At 41.8% G+C, this 19,421-nt stretch overlaps 1 protein-coding gene and 1 long non-coding RNA gene across 2 annotated transcripts; one reads left to right on the top strand and one right to left on the bottom strand.

Annotated features, from left to right (window-relative positions):
- Positions 1–5,022: 5,022 nt before the first annotated feature.
- Positions 5,023–15,206, top strand: LOC139380038 (NF-kappa-B inhibitor delta-like). Its single transcript, XM_071122516.1, has 11 exons — positions 5,023–5,223; positions 10,289–10,450; positions 10,580–10,821; positions 10,959–11,176; positions 11,351–11,456; positions 11,594–11,740; positions 11,853–11,904; positions 12,026–12,192; positions 12,488–12,604; positions 12,830–12,994; positions 13,116–15,206. The coding sequence occupies exons 1-11, from the start codon at positions 5,208–5,210 to the stop codon at positions 13,185–13,187; spliced, it is 1,464 nt and encodes a 487-aa protein (XP_070978617.1). The 5' UTR covers positions 5,023–5,207; the 3' UTR covers positions 13,188–15,206.
- A 1,409-nt stretch (positions 15,207–16,615) lies between these two features.
- LOC139380052 (uncharacterized) lies at positions 16,616–18,667 on the bottom strand. The gene is made up of 4 exons (XR_011628427.1): positions 18,559–18,667; positions 17,812–17,847; positions 17,617–17,691; positions 16,616–17,500 (listed from the first exon to the last, which is right to left on the bottom strand). It is a non-coding gene; the product is annotated as an uncharacterized lncRNA (long non-coding RNA).
- Positions 18,668–19,421: the final 754 nt, after the last annotated feature.

Genomic DNA, 19,421 nt, shown 5'->3' with positions numbered 1-19,421 from the left:
AGAAACACTGAATCAGCTGTGTAAAAAATTCTCAAATCCAAAGCTGGAGGCTCTGTCCTGTCCTGAAAAGCTAACAAGAGCTGCTAGTAGGCTACAAGGTCTGGGTTGAATAACCCTTCGATTTTGTCAATCTAGGATAAATTGCCATTAAAATAAAGAATATATGCAGATTGTTCAAATAAATTACTGACTTAATTATTTTCCAATGGACTTGATCTCAACCATGAATGAGAAATGCTAAACATGTCAATAGAAACACATTGTGCTAAAATAAGACAAGCCAGATTCATGTCTTTCCTAGTATGCATGTAGACGCTTATCAGTTTGATAAGGAATAGTGGGTGTATGCTTTGATGCTGGATTCCCCTCCTCTCATTGGTTTGAGACCAAAGCAGCCAATGAGACTGTTAAGTTAGATTTCCTCCTCATGCAGATACCAACCGCTGCAGTGGAGAGGAAGAGGAACTAAAGGTTTCTAAATAATACAGTAGTCCGTGATGATGGCATATAGGAATATTCCTACTACATCAAGGAAATCTCTCTTTCTATTCTCCCTCTCTTTCTCTCTCTCACTCTGTCTTTGCCAGCGTCGTCCGGGTTTGGCCGGTGTATGCTGTCATTGTAAATAAGAATTTGTTCTTAACTGACTTGCCCTGTTAAATAAAAAATAAAATAAACACTTTCAAAATCTCAGCTAGCAGTCATCATCATGAATCAAGTCGACAATCTACTGTCAAATTATTTTTAATCCATGTCATATGAGGAGAAATAATGAAGAGAAATTCTAGATAAAACATATCGTAATTCACAAATTCAACAATGAGTGGTTTGGAAGGAATCAGTGACAGTGGCTAACTGCAATCATTGCAAAGCAATCACTAGCCTGCTATTCAGGGGAGTGGCTGTCTGGTCCCAAGTCTGGGATTAAGGAGCTCTTTTCCAAGTTTAAAATGATAAACACTCAACATTGGACATGCTGTCAATGAAGCATGATTTGTGCCATGCTCAAAACAACTGTTAACTTGGAACTGCAAAAACTTGACTTCAGTGAGTTCAAGACAACTGGGGATTCATGAATAAACAAGCTCCGACTGGGAAAACACCTTTTGAATGGTCATCCAATTTGGAATTGTAAATCTGGCCTCTTAGAGCTATGACCATAAGATCAATGACATCATCATGACTCGACCTTCTAAGAGCTTCTATTGTCTGCTTATATGCCCCCTCTATTTATCTTACTGTTCTGACTTGGTGTACAGGGAGAACACTGTAAGAATGACCCATGTTCTGATTTCTGTCGCTGTAGATTTCAAAAGTGCTAAACAAATAGTTATATTGACTACGTCCAGTGGCGGATTTAGGTACAAGCGACATGGACAGCCGCCCAGGCGGCATCTTGCCCTCACAAAGAAATTTGGAATGGTGACATTTGCTTGAAGGTTTTCTTTCACTCATTTGCACGTCATGTTAATGATATCATGTCACCGTGTGGGACTGTGGGTTAATTAACCTTGGCGTAGTTGGCACCCTAATTCTAGTTTGTGAGCTAGGCAGGCTACTGGGAAGGTCTACCCACTCAGAAGTACAAGGTGGGGATGGGGGTGGGGGTAGGTTGACCTCAGGTCTCCCCACTGGAAGCCAGAGGTATGGGGAGCAGTGGAATCTATCAAATAGCGCAACTCTAACTTTGTACAGTACTAATGCAATTAGTAAAATCAGTCACACTACGAAATGCTACCAAATAAACAACAATTCATTCATAATACTGTGAATATATACAGTTGAAGTTGGAAGTTTACATACACTTAGGTTGGAGTCATTAAAACTCGTTTTTCAACCACTTCACACATTTCTTGTTAACAAACTATATTTTTGGCAAGTCGGTTAGGACATCTCCTTTGTGCATGACACAAGTCATTTTTCCAACAATTGTTAACAGACAGATTATTTCACTTATAATTCACTGTATCACAATTCCAGTGGGTCAGAATTTTACATACACTAAGTTGACTGTGCCTTTAAATAGCTTGGAAAATTCCATAAAATGATGTCATGGCTTTAGAAGATTCTGATAGGCTAATTGACATAATTTGAGTCAATTGGATCTGTACCTGTGGATGTAGTTCAAGGCCTACCTTTAAACTCAATGCCTCTTTGCTTGACATCATGGGAAAATAAAAAGAAAGCCAAGATCTCCGATTTTTTTTTGTAGACCTCCTGTCACGCCCTGACCTTAGAGAGCCTTTTATTCTCTATTTGGTTAGGTCGGTGTGTGACTAGGGTGGGTACTCTAGTTTTTTTATTTCTATGTTGGCCTGGTATGGTTCCTAATCAGAGGCAGCTGTCTATCGTTGTCTCTGATTGGGGATCATATTTAGGCAGCCTTTTCCCATCTGTTGTGTGTGGGATCTTGTTTTTGTAATGTAGCCTTTTTGCACTACAAAGCTGCACGTTCGGTTTGTTACTCTTTATTGTTTTGTTGCTGGTTCACGTTAATAAACTTGATGAACGCCTTCCATGTTGCACCTTGGTCCAATCCTTCCAACAACGATCGTTACACCTCCACAAGTCTGGTTCATCCTTGGGAGCCATTTCCAAATGCCTGAAGGTACCACGTTCATCTGTACAAACAATAATACGAAAGTATAAACACCATGGGATCACGCAGCCGTCATACCGCTTAGGAAGGAGAAGCGTTCTGTCTCCTAGAGATGAACGTACTTTGGTGCGAAAAGTACAAATCAATCCCAGAGAAACAGCAAAGGACCTTGTGAAGATGCTGGAGGAAACAGGTACAAAAGTATATATATCCACAGTAAAACGAGTCCTATATCGACATAACCTGAAAGGCCGCTCAGCAAAGAAGAAGCCACTGCTCCAAAACCGCCATAAAAAAGCCAGACTACGGTTTGCAACTGCACATGGGGACAAAGATTGCACTTTTAGGAGAAATGTCCTCTGGTCTGATGAAACAAAAATATAACTGTTTGGCCTTAATGACCATCATTACGTTTGGAGGAAAAAGGGGGTGGCTTGCAAGCCGAAGAACACCATCCCAACCGTGAAGCACAGGGGTGGCAGCATCGTGTTGTGGGGGTGCTTTGCTGCAGGAGGGACTGGTGCACTTCATCACGAGGAAGGAAAATGATGTGGATATATTGAAGCAACATCTCAAGACATCAGTCAGGATGTTAAAGCTTGGTCGCAAATGGGTCTTCCAAATGGACAATGACCCCAAGCATACTTCCAAAGTTGTGGGAAAATAGCTTAAGGACAACAAAGTCAAGGTATTGGAGTGGCCATCACAAAGCCCTGACCTCAATCCTATAGAAAATTTGTGGGCAGAACTGAAAAAGTGTTTTTCGAGCAAGGAGGCCTATAAACCTGACTCGGTTACACCAGCTCTGACAGGAGGAATGAGCCAAAATTCACCCAACTTACTATAGGAAGCTTGTGGAAGGCTACCCGAAACATTTGACCCAGGTTAACATTTTAAAGACAATGCTACCAAATACTAATTGAGTGTATGTAAACTTCTGACCCACTGGGAATGTGATGAAAGAAGCTGAAATAAATAATTCTCTCTAGTATTATTCTGACATTTCACATTCTTAAATATAGTGGTGATCGTAACTGACCTAAAACATGGAATTGTTACTAGGATTAAATGTCAGGAATTGTTAAAAAACTGAGTTTAAATGTATTTGGCTAAGATGTATGTTAACTTCCCACTTCAACTTTAGTTTCACAGACATATTGTTGCATTTTTCTTCTGGTTTGTGCAAAATCATTAAGAATAATATAAAACCAGTCTGCACACCACCAAGGTGAACTGGTTTAGTCTTGACTCTTGGTTGACAGTGTTGGGGGATGGGTAATGTATTATTGCTGGAGTGACAAATCAACACAAATGGATAAGAAAAGGTCTAAGGTGTCAGATGCCCAGTTTAGGAAAAAGAGGAAAGAAGAAGAGGAGAAACGCGCAAAAGATAAAGGTATGCAGCTATGTCATCTCTTTATGAGTATAATATTATGCATGTAATGAATTAGGCTAGTATAACACTTATGTCTGTTAGCCTATGTTGCTTGCTATGCTATTACACATAGGGGGACAATATTCCGTTTTCTGTCCAACTAGCTTACATAACATTGGATATAATTGCACACAGTTTCATCATGATAATGATGATTGCCTGCAGCGAAACGATTACAACCTAACTAGCACATTATTGATTTGGTTAACTTTCATTGAGGTGACATCATAAAGGTTTTCTGTGATTGTATTGACTAAGTCCTGAGTTCAGTGAGGGGAATTTCCAATGCTGTAGGCTAAATTAAAAGAAATCCATTTTATGATGATATTTTTTTTATCTTTAGTGATATATAGAGTCTTTTGACAAAAAATTACAGTTAGTGCAGAATGGTGCCTTTTGGGGAGGGGGGGGGGGGTGTTATGGAAATTACGGATTGGCTCTAATCCGCTCTTATTGTTTAAGCAAGTCAGCCATATCAGCTGTGTGTTTCGCTGCCAAACAAGGCTCCACTGATAGCCAGGTGTAGCAGTGGTAAGATGTTGGGACTGCTGTTGGACAACTTTATGTAGGTCGTTTGTGATCACAGCTTGTCACCGTTATACTGCAATTAATGTATTGTTTAGTGTTGTGTTGTGTAGTGGCTTTGCTGGCATGCATCCCACTTTTTAGTGTTTGCCCCACCAAGATTTACATGCTAAAATTGCCACTGACACACACAAAACACATACAAACAAATTAGACTGTAACCTGGTCGCTAGAATCTTCTCCACTCTTTGAATCAGAACATGCATTGTTAATTCAGGAAATATTCAGGAAAGTTAGTTGTCTAACATAACAAATATTATCTCGGTCTCCACCCTTCTCTTCCCTCCCCTCACCCTTTATCTCTGAGCAAGTGGAGCGTTGCGCTGCGTATTGATGTGGTGCTCTTGCGCACCCAATTTTCACAGACTATAGTGGGCGTGGTGTTGGCAATGGGGATGGCGTCACCGGGAACGTGTTCTGTGTGTACATAGTAGCAAGACAACAACGAGCCTTTGACAGAAGAGACACACGAGTCACATCATACAAGTCTGACACTTCGAGAAAGGACCAGGAACCGCTGCGAATTCAAACCCTGAAGAAGAGACCAGAGGAGCTGACAAGGTGCTACAAAGAAAAAGGGATTCTGACATGCACTGGCAGAAATGTGAGTGTTTATTGTGTTGATGATGAATATGACATTGACTCGCAGGCTACTAATACGCCTAGATACGAATATTGTGATCATATAGCGGATGTTGTGACATTGACAATCAAATGCTATTTTTTACATTCTCTTGCTGCTCAGTTTGAACATCCATTCCTAATGTCTAAGTTACATAATTGCTTTGATGAGTAAGTGGCAAGTAGGCTTAGACAATAGCCTACAAGTCAGGACTAACATTCAAAATAAATGAGGGTTGTTATAAAGTGGGCAGGCCTATATCATACCATACAATTGAGTGCATCAAACGAATGTGAGATTATTAAAACGTTAATACTAAGAAGTTAAGTCAACATTTACAGCCAATGATGAAAACAATAGCCTACTTTTGCGTATTGAAAACAGACAGCGGGGAAACTCTCTCAACCCTCGCCCATGTTCGCTACATATCAGTTCCCCTTTTAATGCTGGGTGTAAAGGGGGAACCCGGACAGGCTATTTTACACACGCAATAATGAACGTGATTTGCCACTGCCGGCGACGGGCATAGTGTAGCAGTCAACTCTATGCAATATATTAGTCTACACAGTGCCACAGTCATTGAGGAAGTTCACTTCGTTTTCTCTGCTCCGCACCGCAGCATATCGAGCCAGCAAATAGAAAGGTCGTCGGAATCCCCGCCGCCCACGCGCATGACTAAATGGCCAGGGGTTTCCGCGATTTAAATATTACATTGCAACAGCGTTCAGACAGGGTATCCCAGCAGCTCTGTCTCCTTGTCATGGATCGTTTAACTAACTAACTTTGACAACTGTAAAAATTGACCTTTGAATACGTTTAGTGCAATAGGCTGATGTAAAGAACTTTCTGCACTGATATAATTATTTGTCTGCCTAATGATGTACTGTAACTAGGTTCAAATGGACTTGTAGAGTACTACGTGAATTATTCTATACCCAAACTCAAGTAGCAATATGCTTTATAGAGCACTACATCACTGTGTAGGTAATATTACAGAATACAGCTGGGACCTTTATTGCTTGCTTGGTGACAAATAACAACTATTGAGGACAGTTCTCCCTCTCTGTGGGTGTTTTAAAATAAATACTGATTTTGGACATGGATAGTAGACTGCCTTTAAGGGTTAACACCCGACTGTAGCCTATCTTGTATATGTAGGGGGGTTACTCTATCCCCCAACATGCACTACTAGTCAAATATTTGCATGAGATTATTTTTGGGTAGGCACACCTGCTGTCTACAGTATGCACCAGTGGCCAGAGCTGCCCTTCCGTGTGTAGATCACCCTTTCTTTCTCACCCCTGTGAGGCATCCCCTCAATTGGTATTCATCCCTCCCACACTGTGGTGAAGGTTGAGCAATGACGTCAGGGGGATTCACTAATGACTTTACAGTATCTGATGATGTATTGTATGAAGATGAACTCATTAGATACATTGGAATAAAGTCTTGAGATGGTCAAAACACATTTTCAGTTTCATTTTTCCAATATGTCATAGTTTGGCAAATATATTCCTATTTGGCCTATAACAGCAGTAGCAATACATTTTAAATAATAATATAATACAATAGGAGTCTCTTACAGTAATGTTTATAATCATTGTTATAAGGTATGAAAATTGCACATGTAATTGATGTAATGTGTAATTTTAGCTTAGCTAAAAAGTCCTTGGCATCTCCTGTCTTATTTTTAGTTTTACAAATGCCAGTAGTCTGTATTTTATTCCTTACTCAGCAAGACAGGTAACTGAGGAAAGAGAAAATAAATGAGGGAAAAAATTGAGAGACATGTAAAACTCAAGTCCAAGAGAAGAGAGAGACATGTCAAACTCAAGTCCAAGAGAAGAGAGAGACATGTAAAACTCAAGTCCAAGAGAAGAGAGAGACAAGTAAAACTCAGGTCCAAGAGAAGAGAGAGACAAGTAAAACTCAGGCCCAAGAGAAGAGAGAGACATGTACAACTCAGGCCCATGAGAAGAGAGAGACATGTAAAACTCAGGTCCAAGAGAAGAGAGAGACAAGTAAAACTCAGGTCCAAGAGAATAGAGAGACATGTACAACTCAGGCCCAAGAGAAGAGAGAGACATGTAAAACTCAGGTCCAAGAGAAGAGAGAGACAAGTAAAACTCAGGTCCAAGAGAAGCGAGAGACAAGTAAAACTCAGGCCCAAGAGAAGAGAGAGACAAGTAAAACTCAGGTCCAAGAGAAGAGAGAGACAAGTAAAACTCAGGTCCAAGAGAAGAGAGAGACAAGTAAAACTCAGGCCCAAGAGAAGAGAGAGACATGTACAACTCAGGCCCAAGAGAAGAGAGAGACATGTAAAACTCAGGTCCAAGAGAAGAGAGAGACAAGTAAAACTCAGGTCCAAGAGAAGCGAGAGACAAGTAAAACTCAGGCCCAAGAGAAGAGAGAGACAAGTAAAACTCAGGTCCAAGAGAAGAGAGAGACAAGTAAAACTCAGGTCCAAGAGAAGAGAGAGACAAGTAAAACTCAGGTCCAAGAGAAGAGAGAGACAAGTAAAACTCAGGTCCAAGAGAAGAGAGAGACAAGTAAAACTCAGGTCCAAGAGAAGAGAGAGACAAGTAAAACTCAGGTCCACGAGAAGAGAGAGACAAGTAAAACTCAGGTCCACGAGAAGAGAGAGACATGTCAAACTCAGGTCCAAGAGAAGAGAGAGACATGTCAAACTCAGGTCCAAGAGAAGAGAGAGACATGTCAAACTCAGGTCCAAGAGAAGAGAGAGACATGTCAAACTCAGGTCCAAGAGAAGAGAGAGACATGTCAAACTCAGGTCCAAGAGAAGAGAGAGACATGTCAAACTCAGGTCCAAGAGAAGAGAGAGACATGTAAAACTCAGGTCCAAGAGAAGAGAGAGACAAGTAAAACTCAGGTCCAAGAGAATAGAGAGACATGTACAACTCAGGCCCAAGAGAAGAGAGAGACATGTAAAACTCAGGTCCAAGAGAAGAGAGAGACAAGTAAAACTCAGGTCCAAGAGAAGCGAGAGACAAGTAAAACTCAGGCCCAAGAGAAGAGAGAGACAAGTAAAACTCAGGTCCAAGAGAAGAGAGAGACAAGTAAAACTCAGGTCCAAGAGAAGAGAGAGACAAGTAAAACTCAGGCCCAAGAGAAGAGAGAGACATGTACAACTCAGGCCCAAGAGAAGAGAGAGACATGTAAAACTCAGGTCCAAGAGAAGAGAGAGACAAGTAAAACTCAGGTCCAAGAGAAGCGAGAGACAAGTAAAACTCAGGCCCAAGAGAAGAGAGAGACAAGTAAAACTCAGGTCCAAGAGAAGAGAGAGACAAGTAAAACTCAGGTCCAAGAGAAGAGAGAGACAAGTAAAACTCAGGTCCAAGAGAAGAGAGAGACAAGTAAAACTCAGGTCCAAGAGAAGAGAGAGACAAGTAAAACTCAGGTCCAAGAGAAGAGAGAGACAAGTAAAACTCAGGTCCACGAGAAGAGAGAGACAAGTAAAACTCAGGTCCACGAGAAGAGAGAGACATGTCAAACTCAGGTCCAAGAGAAGAGAGAGACATGTCAAACTCAGGTCCAAGAGAAGAGAGAGACATGTCAAACTCAGGTCCAAGAGAAGAGAGAGACATGTCAAACTCAGGTCCAAGAGAAGAGAGAGACATGTCAAACTCAGGTCCAAGAGAAGAGAGAGACATGTCAAACTCAGGTCCAAGAGAAGAGAGAGACATGTCAAACTCAGGTCCAAGAGAAGAGAGAGACATGTCAAACTCAGGTCCAAGAGAAGAGAGAGACATGTCAAACTCAGGTCCAAGAGAAGAGAGAGACAAGGAACATAATGTTAATAACTTCTGGAGTTTCCAACAATGGCTTGACAGAAAGGCAGTTCCTCCTTTGTATCCATTTGAGTGGCTTCAAGTGATACCAAACTTTGCTCGTTGTGAGAGGGATACTTAAAGTGAAAACGCAACACACCCCTCACCCAGGCATTCACTATACTCTCGCTCTCAAGTCAGAGATTTTGACCTTCCACTGAAACTGTGTTGATGGCACTACAAAAGTGTGTTTTTATCACTCCTTCCTATGTTCACCGAACCCCCTTGGGGAATAGATGAGACTCCTGTAGCATTCAAATATGTTAATGCAACTAGACCAAAAACTCAGGCTCACACCCCAAAAAGCCCCCTTTCTATGGCTTGATTGTCGTCTGTGAAAAGGACAGGTGATGTGAGATGTCTGTGAGAAACTATCTGCTCCATGACCACATTTATGAATCATCATGCTAATAGTCAGACACTATGTTATGGCTGCCAGCCCAGTCACACAGCAGAGCAGACATGGCCCACGTTTATATGTTCACTCTTCACATCTGGCTGTGTAACGTGCTCTCGGCACACACAGCAGCGACAGGAAGGTGCTGTGGTTTACCACAGCCAGCGTAACGGAGCTAGACAGGAAAGAGTCACAGAAAATGTGCAGTGGCAAGCCTCCACATGGTAGTGGTTCTATTGAATCTATCTGTTAGTTCTGACCTCACAGCCTGTTTTCCTAATGGAATAGGTTCCTCAGAGCTCTCTCTCTACCTGTTTATGCTCCTCAGTGGAAATGTCGCTTTGTCTTTCACGTGCGGGGTGATGACTTCGAGGAAAAACTACCCTGCTTTGCCGCACACAAGCAATATCAAGCTGGAAACCTCAGATACCTATATTTTTCACCACTATCTCTCTTTCCTCTGGCTGCTGAATGGAACAGAAAGTGATGAGGAAAGAGAGTAAACATGATATCATAGATGAATCATGGGAAATCACAGAGCTGGAGGAGAATGGCCTCTTTTTGCCAATCCTTTCAATCCAAAAACTAAAGAATGAAGCGCTATCCAAAATTACCACATTACTTCATATTATGTCATAACAGTATACCAAGAGCTTTAGCTGTGTCGCTCTGTAGTAATACATGTCTGATAAGAATAGTAGACCATTGTAGAAAAGCACCGCAATAGAGAACAAATGTCATGGTCGACTTCATGACTATCCACCAAATATCATTCATTGCAACATCACCTCTGTCTCCACAGCACCGAAGGAGAAGCCGTGTTACACTCTTCCCACAGTGAAGAAACTCCTGGAGCAGAAGAGGAAGAGGGAGACCTCCTCGACGGCAACAACCAGTACCGGTGTCCCCACTGCCACTGTCCTCTCCCAACAGGTGTCAACACCAGAGAAGTCTACCTCAACAGGTGAGTACTGCTTCAAGCACCCATGTAAGCCCTTTGCAACCCAACCAGACCTGGGTCAAGTACATTGTCAAATAATTCAAATACTTTTCCATTGACATTGACAGATGGGTTAACTTGTGACCCTCCCAGGTGTAGCCAGCAGCTACTCAGACATGGCAGTGGGGTATGAGAGATGGGGTCCTATGGATGAGCACCAAGCCCTCTCGGCCATACATGAAGGTCCATTCTCCCCTATGGGGAACAATTACTTCTCCAGCCCATCCTCCTCAATGGACTACAGCCAAACTCCGGCCTACAGCACTCAGATGGCCTCCAGCTACAGCACACAGCAGATGCAGGACTACTCAGACACCAGGATGCCCCAGTGTTATGTAAGGAGGACTGGTTTCTTGAGCAGAAGCAATTTGACATTACATTGTCCTTTTGACTACTTGTTGTTCACGTGCTATTCAGTACATGAACGGTATGTGCTATAGCATTTATGATGATACCAATTTTACCTTTACAGACGGAGTGTCCAGTGACCGAGGCTGTGTCTAGTTTGGTTCCTTCAGGGCCCCTGCAGTCTGCTGTCTTCTCCTGGTCATCGGGGGCCCTGGGCCCCACAGAGCTTGTCCAGCAGGTGTTTAGTGGCCAGATGGATGTCATTAAGCTGGAGGAAGCCAGGATGTTCCTCAGAGGGATGGACTACAGCAGAACCACCTGGCAGGATGACGACGGAGACACGTAAGTGTGTGTTTGTGACATCAGCTTGTGACCTGATGTTGAGAAAGTAGACCTGTCTAAGTTTAAGAAAATGTTAAGAGAAACTTGGCAAACGTCTTATGTTTCATGACTTTTTACATTTTCGACTGTAGGTGTCACCTGAAACCAATTTGTCACTTTGTATTGTCTTGTCAGGATTCTGCACATCTATACAGCCAAGGGCCTGAGGGAGTATGCATTCGCTGCAGCAGAGAGGCTTGCTGAGCTGGGCAGGCTAGACTCCAAGGAACACAAGGGGAAGGTATGCACCAAGAAGACACTTCTTCTTTAGAGAACACAGGATTGAGTTCAACACAAATGAGATGCTTCCTCTAAAATAAATGTGTGGATGCCACACATACTGAGCCTTAGTTTAATAACCCCCCTCCTGTTTCCCAGTCTGCTTTGCTGGTGGCGGTGACTGCTAACCATCCGGAAATCGTCCAGGATCTGTTGTCTTTAGGAGCGGATATAAATGCCTGTGATGTCAAAGGTCAAACAGCACTTCATCTTGCTGCCACCTATGGCTTCCCCAGGGTTATGCAGGTAAACCAGCAGCACTGCCTTCAACCAAAGTTATCATCTGTTAGGGCTCAATCTAGATAAATAACAGAATGATATGAATAACCAATTTCAATCTTTGGATCTGTATTTGTAGGTTATTCTCTCCATTGGGCCTGGAGTGAACCTGGAGGCTCGCAATTTTGAAGGTAACATCCAGCTTATGTCAAATGAGAACAACCATTACTCAAAAGACATGACAAATGATATAATAAAACAACAGAATGAGTAATAACAATAGAATAAACTATTTTCCCACTCCTGTCTCAGGTCTGACTCCTCTGCACTGTGCAGCCATCTCTCACAGTGACACCATGAAGACTCTCTCCTCCCTCTCCTCCACCGGGCTGGGTGATGCCAGCCTCCATGCCCTGGCAGAGGAGAAGCTCTCCTGGCTGCAGATGCTACTCAACACTGGAGCCTCCCTGACCAGCCAGGTACTGAATGCACTACTTAAATGTAACGTACAATAGTTAGTATTTTAGAGCCAGTGTTCTACAAGTGGTGCCAGTACTCAATAAGTAGAAAACACCATCTATACCTCCGTCCACCCGAGGGAATGGCATGGTTCGTTTTGGTAGAAAATAAATCAAATATGGAGCTATTAGTCAGCTTTTTGTCTACCCAACCTCACACCTGCAAAAATCTTGAATGGGTTTTGAATATTTTCCTCACTTCGGCACGTTGCAGTTTCATTTGGAGGCTTCATACAGTGTTTTCCTCTGTTTCCAGGAAATCAAAAGTAACAAGACTGTTCTTCACCTGGCTGTGAAGGAGGGGAACATCCAGCTGGTTCGCCATCTGCTGAAGACCCCCCTAGACAACATGAGGGACTTTGTCAACATGAAGGTCAGTGCTGCTGTGAGATTGTCCGCTCTTCAAAGGTGTAGAGAAACTGACCTGTGTCCTGAGAAACTCCATGAAAAGAGAAAGGAGAGGTAGAACATCTTCAGCAGTGTGTGAAAAGGTGAAAGGAAAAGAGTGAAAAGAAAGGGAGACTCATCGACAGTGTGTGCATATCTAATTATTGTCATACTCACAGCTTCATGATTCCCTTTACCTCCTCACCGGCAGGCCCATGGTCATACTGCGCTGCACATGGCTGCTGGTCTCCATGGCAGCCCACACCAAGAGGAGATGCTGAGGCTGCTGCTGGGCCGAGGGGCCGACCCCAGCATCCGCAACCTGGAGAACGACCAGCCTGCACACCTGCTGCAGAGTGGACCCCACGGGGAACAGGTGAGCAGTCAGACAGACAGACAGACAGACAGACAGACAGACAGACAGACAGACAGCAAATGGCCATTTTGTTTCATTCATATAATCTCAGCTCACCTATTCCTGTCCCATCTGTTTTCAGCTCAAGCTCATCCTGAAGAAGAGAAGTGCTTCCTCTCGTCGACGTGTAATGTCCTTACAGGACAAAGACTGACCCGGACTACTTTTTATGTCCCTGTGTATCCCTCCACCTCTTTTCAGAGGAAGTACTGAAGGTCTGCACTGTAGGTTGAATCCAGACATCTGTACTTCCAAGAGGGAGGGATTCTAGCGTATCTTCATGTGAGGATTTTCAAACACGGCAAATCTCTAATATATACTAGGGCATTCACTTTGAAACTATATGTTTGATTGACATGATTTTGGTCACTATCTGAATTCAGTTCTGAATTTAATAATGGCTAGCTAGTAATGAGCAATGGTAACAGGTGGTATTCCAGTCCCCCTGATATTACTGTCACTCAGTACAACCTTGATTTCTATGAAATCGTTTACATTATATTCAAAGCTGCACAGACTCATTGTGTGAGTACCCCCCAGCCGGGAAGCCCTCCTTAGAGGTATATCTGAGGAGGGTTTCTGGGCTCCCACCCCTACTCATTCTCTTGTCAAAACTTCCCACCATGGTCAGAAATCATATTGGTTTGTTGAAAGGTGGTTGTTGTTTCACTAAGCATGTGACACAGTGTACCATTGTGCTCATGCTTTCAATGTCTTTTATAACTTAACTAGGTCTTTCTTTTTATATTTGATATACTCACAGCGCTCATTGAATAGCTAACATATTGTCAGTGGTGGAAAAAGTACTCAAAAATCATACTTGAATAAAAGTAAAGATACCTTAATAGAAAATGACTCAAGTAAAAGTGAAAGTCACCCAGTAAAAAAATACTTGAGTAAAAGTAAATATACTTAAGTATCAAAAGTCAATTGAATTACTAAAATTTTTATTTATTTATTTAAAAAAATGTTTTTACGGATAGCCAGGGGCACACTACAGCACTCTGACAGTAATTTACAAACAAAGCATTTGTGTTTAGTGAATCCGCCAGATCAGAGGCAGTAGGGATGACCAGGGATGTTCTCTTGATAAGTGCGTGAATTTGACCATTTCCCTGTCAAAATGTAACGAGTTTGTTTGGTTGTCAGAGAAAAAGTATGGAGTAAAAAGTACATTTTTTTCTTTAGGAATATAGTGAAGTAGTCAAAAATATAAATAGTAAAGTACAGATACCCCCAAAAACGACCTAAAGTACTTTAAAGTATTTTTACTTAATTACTTTACACCACTGTATATTGTGTCATTCATACTATGACTTATGGAAAGAACATTTTATATTTAAAGGGAATATGTTGATATTTGCAACACATGCTATATAAAATTAGATAACATATCAACAGTGTATACAATGTAGTACCAGTAGGATGTATGTCTTAAAAGGCATTATAGGAGGAGTATTTCAGTTATGACTCGTTTCACCTTCAACCAATCAGGTATTTTCAAACATGACTCATGATTGAAAATACCACAACATGTTTAGTGGTGACAAGAAAACATCCATCACTTATTCCTTTTATGACTGGTTTTTTCTTATTTTGAATCTCCAATGAGGTAGCATGCATGTCCCCTTTGAAATATTGCTGTAGTGAATATACCACTTCATCACTGTCAGTGGCATAAAAAATGTAATTAAAAAAAAGAGATATGACACAAGATTTCCCCAAACTTATAGAATAAATTATTTTCAAATGTGATTTCCCCTAGTTTTGGCACCTGGGCAGTCTTAGTCTAGGAACATACAGAGATGTTATTTGTATGTTCTGAGGTCTAAATCATAGGTGAGTTAACATTAGTTATCCTCCCTCATGTTATCATTTAAAAATGGTACTAGAGAATCTGTTGATTTTGGCTGCTTGGTTCCATTAGGCTCAGTTTCTGGACTATATACTACTTAGACCGTTTGCAACAGTGTAATACTGCTGTTACTTTTCACTGAATGTATCCTTCTGATTTACTGAATTGCCTGATTTACTGAACTTAACGCTGGCATTAAATCTGTTCTTCAAATATCTCCATTTGTCATCGAGTTGTCATACTCCATTGTACATCACATGTACGTATCGATAAAGGTTCAGATTAAAAGATATGGGAAATAACTGTAAACAATACATCATTAAGACCATTGTATACAGGGTGATTTTTATTGCAGCAGCTGTCTTATTGGTTAGCTCTGGTGAGAATCACTCATTTGCTTTTGGTTAACTGTTACGCCATTGGCTCAGTATCAGGGATTACTAGTGCTGCATACCGGTAAATAAAAAGAGCTGAAGATAACAGACATTGTACTTTCAGCAAGTTAGAAACAGCTCTAAATAATGATAATACAGACCGTTTATTTGCAGGTAGTTACTGTGCCTTCTTATCTTAATGTATTGACCTTTTCATTAAGCTTAAACTCATACACTTTTAAAATGCCCGTTCCTTCAACCCAAGGTAATACCTTTTTAGTGCTTTGAATGATTCTACTCGTGCAATGTAACTTAAAATGCATTAGGAGAAAGAAAAAGACCATTGACATACAATACTATACTGGTGGCACCCTCTTACAGACCCCAGAGAATGACAGGAGACTTCATTCCTGCTTCTGTTTCAAATTGCTGTAAAATTAACATTAGACATGGGGTTGACATTCTTCTCATTGCTACCTAGAACACAACCACCCACGACAATCCACTTAATGCCATCAAAAATGACAGCAGATAGATCCTGAGCCAACCGTCAGTAAAATAGAGTGGGATAATGGGGTTGGGTTGATATCTTAATTCATGCTTGAGGTTGTTAATACAGGTCCAATGTGAAATCCTAAACGTAAAAGACCTCTCTCACACAACTGGATAATAAAGTTGTAGATTTCTAAAGTGCATTGAGAGTACTATACAGTAAAACGAGACATGCAATCAACTGTCTTGGGTGTGCATGAAGTCAAAAGCAAGGAACAGAGAGAGCACAGCATTCAGTTCTGTTTCAACACTACCCACATCATGATATACATTTACAGCGCACCTGAAAGCTGATCTTGGGCCAGGTATGTTTTTTTGCTGGGCAAGGTAGATTGATAGCACCTAATACACAAGTAACAAAGACGGTTAAGAGTCAAATCTTCATCTTGGCTTGATATACATTTAATTTAAATCAAGAATGACAATTCCGTCATTCTTCTGGTCAGCTTGGGCTGGGTGTGCACCATTACTTGATGTTCCAATGGGCGCTGGTGTGTGTCAGCCATAAACAAGTGAGTGTGTGTGTTGGCCTCTCAGCGGCACCTCCCATGATGACTCTCCCTCGCCTCCATGTACACTTCGTCTATACTGTTGGAGGTGGCACTGCAACACAAGAGAGGACAGTGTGTTATTGTTATTTCTCTCTCTCTCTCTCTCTCTCTCTCTCTCTCTCTCTCTCTCTCTCTCTCTCTCTCTCTCTCTCTCTCTCTCTCTCTCTCTCTCTCTCTCTCTCTCTCTCTCTCTCTCTCTCTCTCTCTCTCTCTCTCTCTCTCTCTCTCTCTCTCTCTCTCTCTCTCTGTCTTTGGTATTTGGGTGCCTGCTGTATTAGAGCTGAAGACGAGAAGACAAGAGAACAGTTATTCACAAGTAGAGAAAGGGAATTAAAGGAAGCAATCCTGGATAGTTCCGACAGTTCAGTTCTCCTCAAAGCTTTGTGGAAACAACCACAATGTAACCAAGATCATGTGTGTTCTGACCAAAGAGAAGGTATTTTAGAAGGATTATGTCAACTGTATCCATGTACAGAAGGGGCTGGGGCCACAAAGCTTTGACAATCATAGGATTCAATTTGGGGCAAAATGCAGTGATCTGTCAGGATCTTCCCAATCAGTGTCCTCTCTCAAAGGGTAGGCGAGAGGGAGAGACTGGGTCGGCATGCCATTGGCTGTAAACATACACTCTTTGAGGCCATCCACCCACACTGCCAACCCATGCAACAACGGCCCCAATTTTCAACCAGGGCCCTCAAAAAAGCCCTAATGCAGGACATTTCCTTAATATTGTTTGTTTGACAAGAACACTTGATTTTCAAAAATGTCAAAGATGGCACAGAGTTAGACTACTAGACTATCTTGAGACATTTGACAGTAATATGATGCTCTGTATAAGGGTGACTGCTTAATTAGTTGAATGGGTGGGCAGTATTGTTGGATTTAGAGAGGGAGGGCGGGACTGTAATATCTTAACCAATAGGCAGCATTCAGACATGGGCTCCACTGTGGGAGGGGAGAGAGGGGGAAAGGACAGACATGGTAACAGTAAAATAGTATTAGTAAAGCCATCCTGTATTTGGTGGGGACTCCTCTTCCCAAAGTCTGATGCATTCCACATGCACAGGCGGAGCAACTGCCAAGCCATGTACAAACTCTTACTTGGAAGACGATTTTGAGCATGTGAGTTTTTTACCTGTTGAAGAGATCAAAAAGTTACAGTAACCTTCAGAGAGTTACAGGGGGGGGGGGGGGGGGGGGGGGGGGGGGGGCATGTGACAGCCTAGGCGGAGTGTGTGCAAGCATACTCACTAAGAGCTATTAGGATACCAGACACAAACAAGATCACACCAATGATGACCCCTGTAGTTCGAAGTGTCTCATAATCTGAAACCAGAAAATAAATCTATAATCATGACCATTAGTAGTAGTCACATGGTACAACTCACATGCCATGTATGGTGCGACTCAAATAACAAATGAATCCATTCGGGTGAATTCACTCACCATATTCGAAGTCACTTTGATCATGGAAAATCGATTCTGTAAAGAAAACACAAATGATTAACCAGAACAAACAACCATGTATTATCAACATTAGGTCTAATAACAAGGTTCTAACATGATGTAATGTAAGTTGTAAAAAATGTCAGAATCTTGCAGTGCTGGAGAAGTAAACAGCCAATAGACCGAGTCCAAACTCATGGGAACGCCCTTTTTGGGATGGGAGTCGGCTCAGCAACGTGGACAGCAGAACGCGACGGTTTTGGGAAAACGTCGGGATATGAGTAGCCTAATGTGGACATATTTTGCTCTCGTATTTATCACAGATTCTAAATCGGCATACTCGTGATAGCGATGAAAGCAATTGCAATTTGAGTTAGTGCGTTATTTTAGCTTAATGTGATCACACGAAAAGACCAACTGTAAATAAAATCAACGCGCTACACCAAAAGGAATATCTTATGCGTAAATCTTCCAGTTTACTAGGCGTTATCTTAAAGACGACAACAACTGTCTCCGTGCTGCTTGACTGCGGAGCGCTGATCAATGCAGAGTCTTTGCTCAGCAGAAAAGACCGCCCACAGAAAGTGGGTTAGAAGCGCACGAGAGGCGTTCAATACAACGCGATTTACAAGACAATCAATCAAGTTGCTTGTACCGATTATCCATATCGGATGTGTTAAAAAATAGAACAATACTAATAATTGTTAATACAATATTTTATTTTATACACTAAAGTGTTGTCCCCACCCTTGGTGATGAACTGTGCTCCAACATCTTCAGATGAGAGCTCCCAGCCATAGTCCAAGTAAATATGCTAAATCTGGACTTTAACGAGCATTAGGCTATAAGATCAGAGCGTCGACAATGCGGCTTTATGTTGCTGAACCCCCACTTTATGTAATGGCTTAGTTGGCGCTTTCAACTTCTCCCCAGCACTCTACCCCTCCCCTCTTGCACCCTGATGGGCAAGCCAACACAACCATTCACAAATTATAAGAAAACCATACATTTTCAAAAAATACAGTGAGTATTACTTAAATTGAAAAATAATAAGCAATAGATAGATTAAATGGAAAGGGATCCAAAACATGGGAAAAGTAGCCTTGACTGTATTGGCGCTCTAGCAGCAATGCACCAATTGTTCATCAATTCCATGAAATAGAAATTGATGGGATGAGTCTAGGAGCAAGCTTAGCCTAAATAATTGATGTTCAAGAACAGCCTGAGCAAAGAACCTGTACCTAAAACACTGAACTGAAGAACAAAAACATTATGAAACGCACTAGTAGTTTCAATTGTTTTGTTCTTTTTAAATTTAAAGATCGCTTAGCATAAGCTACATTCAGAAAAAGACAAACCTCCTTCAGTTGACATGACTGCAGTGTGGATATACTGTGTCTTTGTCTGCTGAGTTTCTCTTGCGCCCCGATGCAGGTTCAGGTCAGCGGACAGAAAATGGGAAGACGCGCACTTTTGAGGTGTGGAGTAGGATAGGAAGAAAAGGAAACTGCGGCTCAATAAAGTCAATTGCACAAACACTTAGAACGCACGAGAGTCCTCTGGTGGTGATGCACAGACACTACATTTGGTTATAGGCTATTAAATGCTGC

This window comes from Oncorhynchus clarkii, chromosome 2, assembly GCF_045791955.1.
Source record: "Oncorhynchus clarkii lewisi isolate Uvic-CL-2024 chromosome 2, UVic_Ocla_1.0, whole genome shotgun sequence".
NCBI lineage: Eukaryota > Metazoa > Chordata > Actinopteri > Salmoniformes > Salmonidae > Oncorhynchus > Oncorhynchus clarkii.
Note: the sequence above shows the minus strand (reverse complement) of the source record. Positions and strands in the feature narration are given on the sequence as shown.

Excerpts from the sequence above, each read along its gene's own strand:
- LOC139380038 (XM_071122516.1), top strand. Across the intron at positions 11,741-11,852 it reads GCTTCCCCAGGGTTATGCAG|GTTATTCTCTCCATTGGGCC; the intron begins GTAAACCAGCAG and ends CTGTATTTGTAG. Across the intron at positions 12,193-12,487 it reads GAGCCTCCCTGACCAGCCAG|GAAATCAAAAGTAACAAGAC; the intron begins GTACTGAATGCA and ends CTCTGTTTCCAG.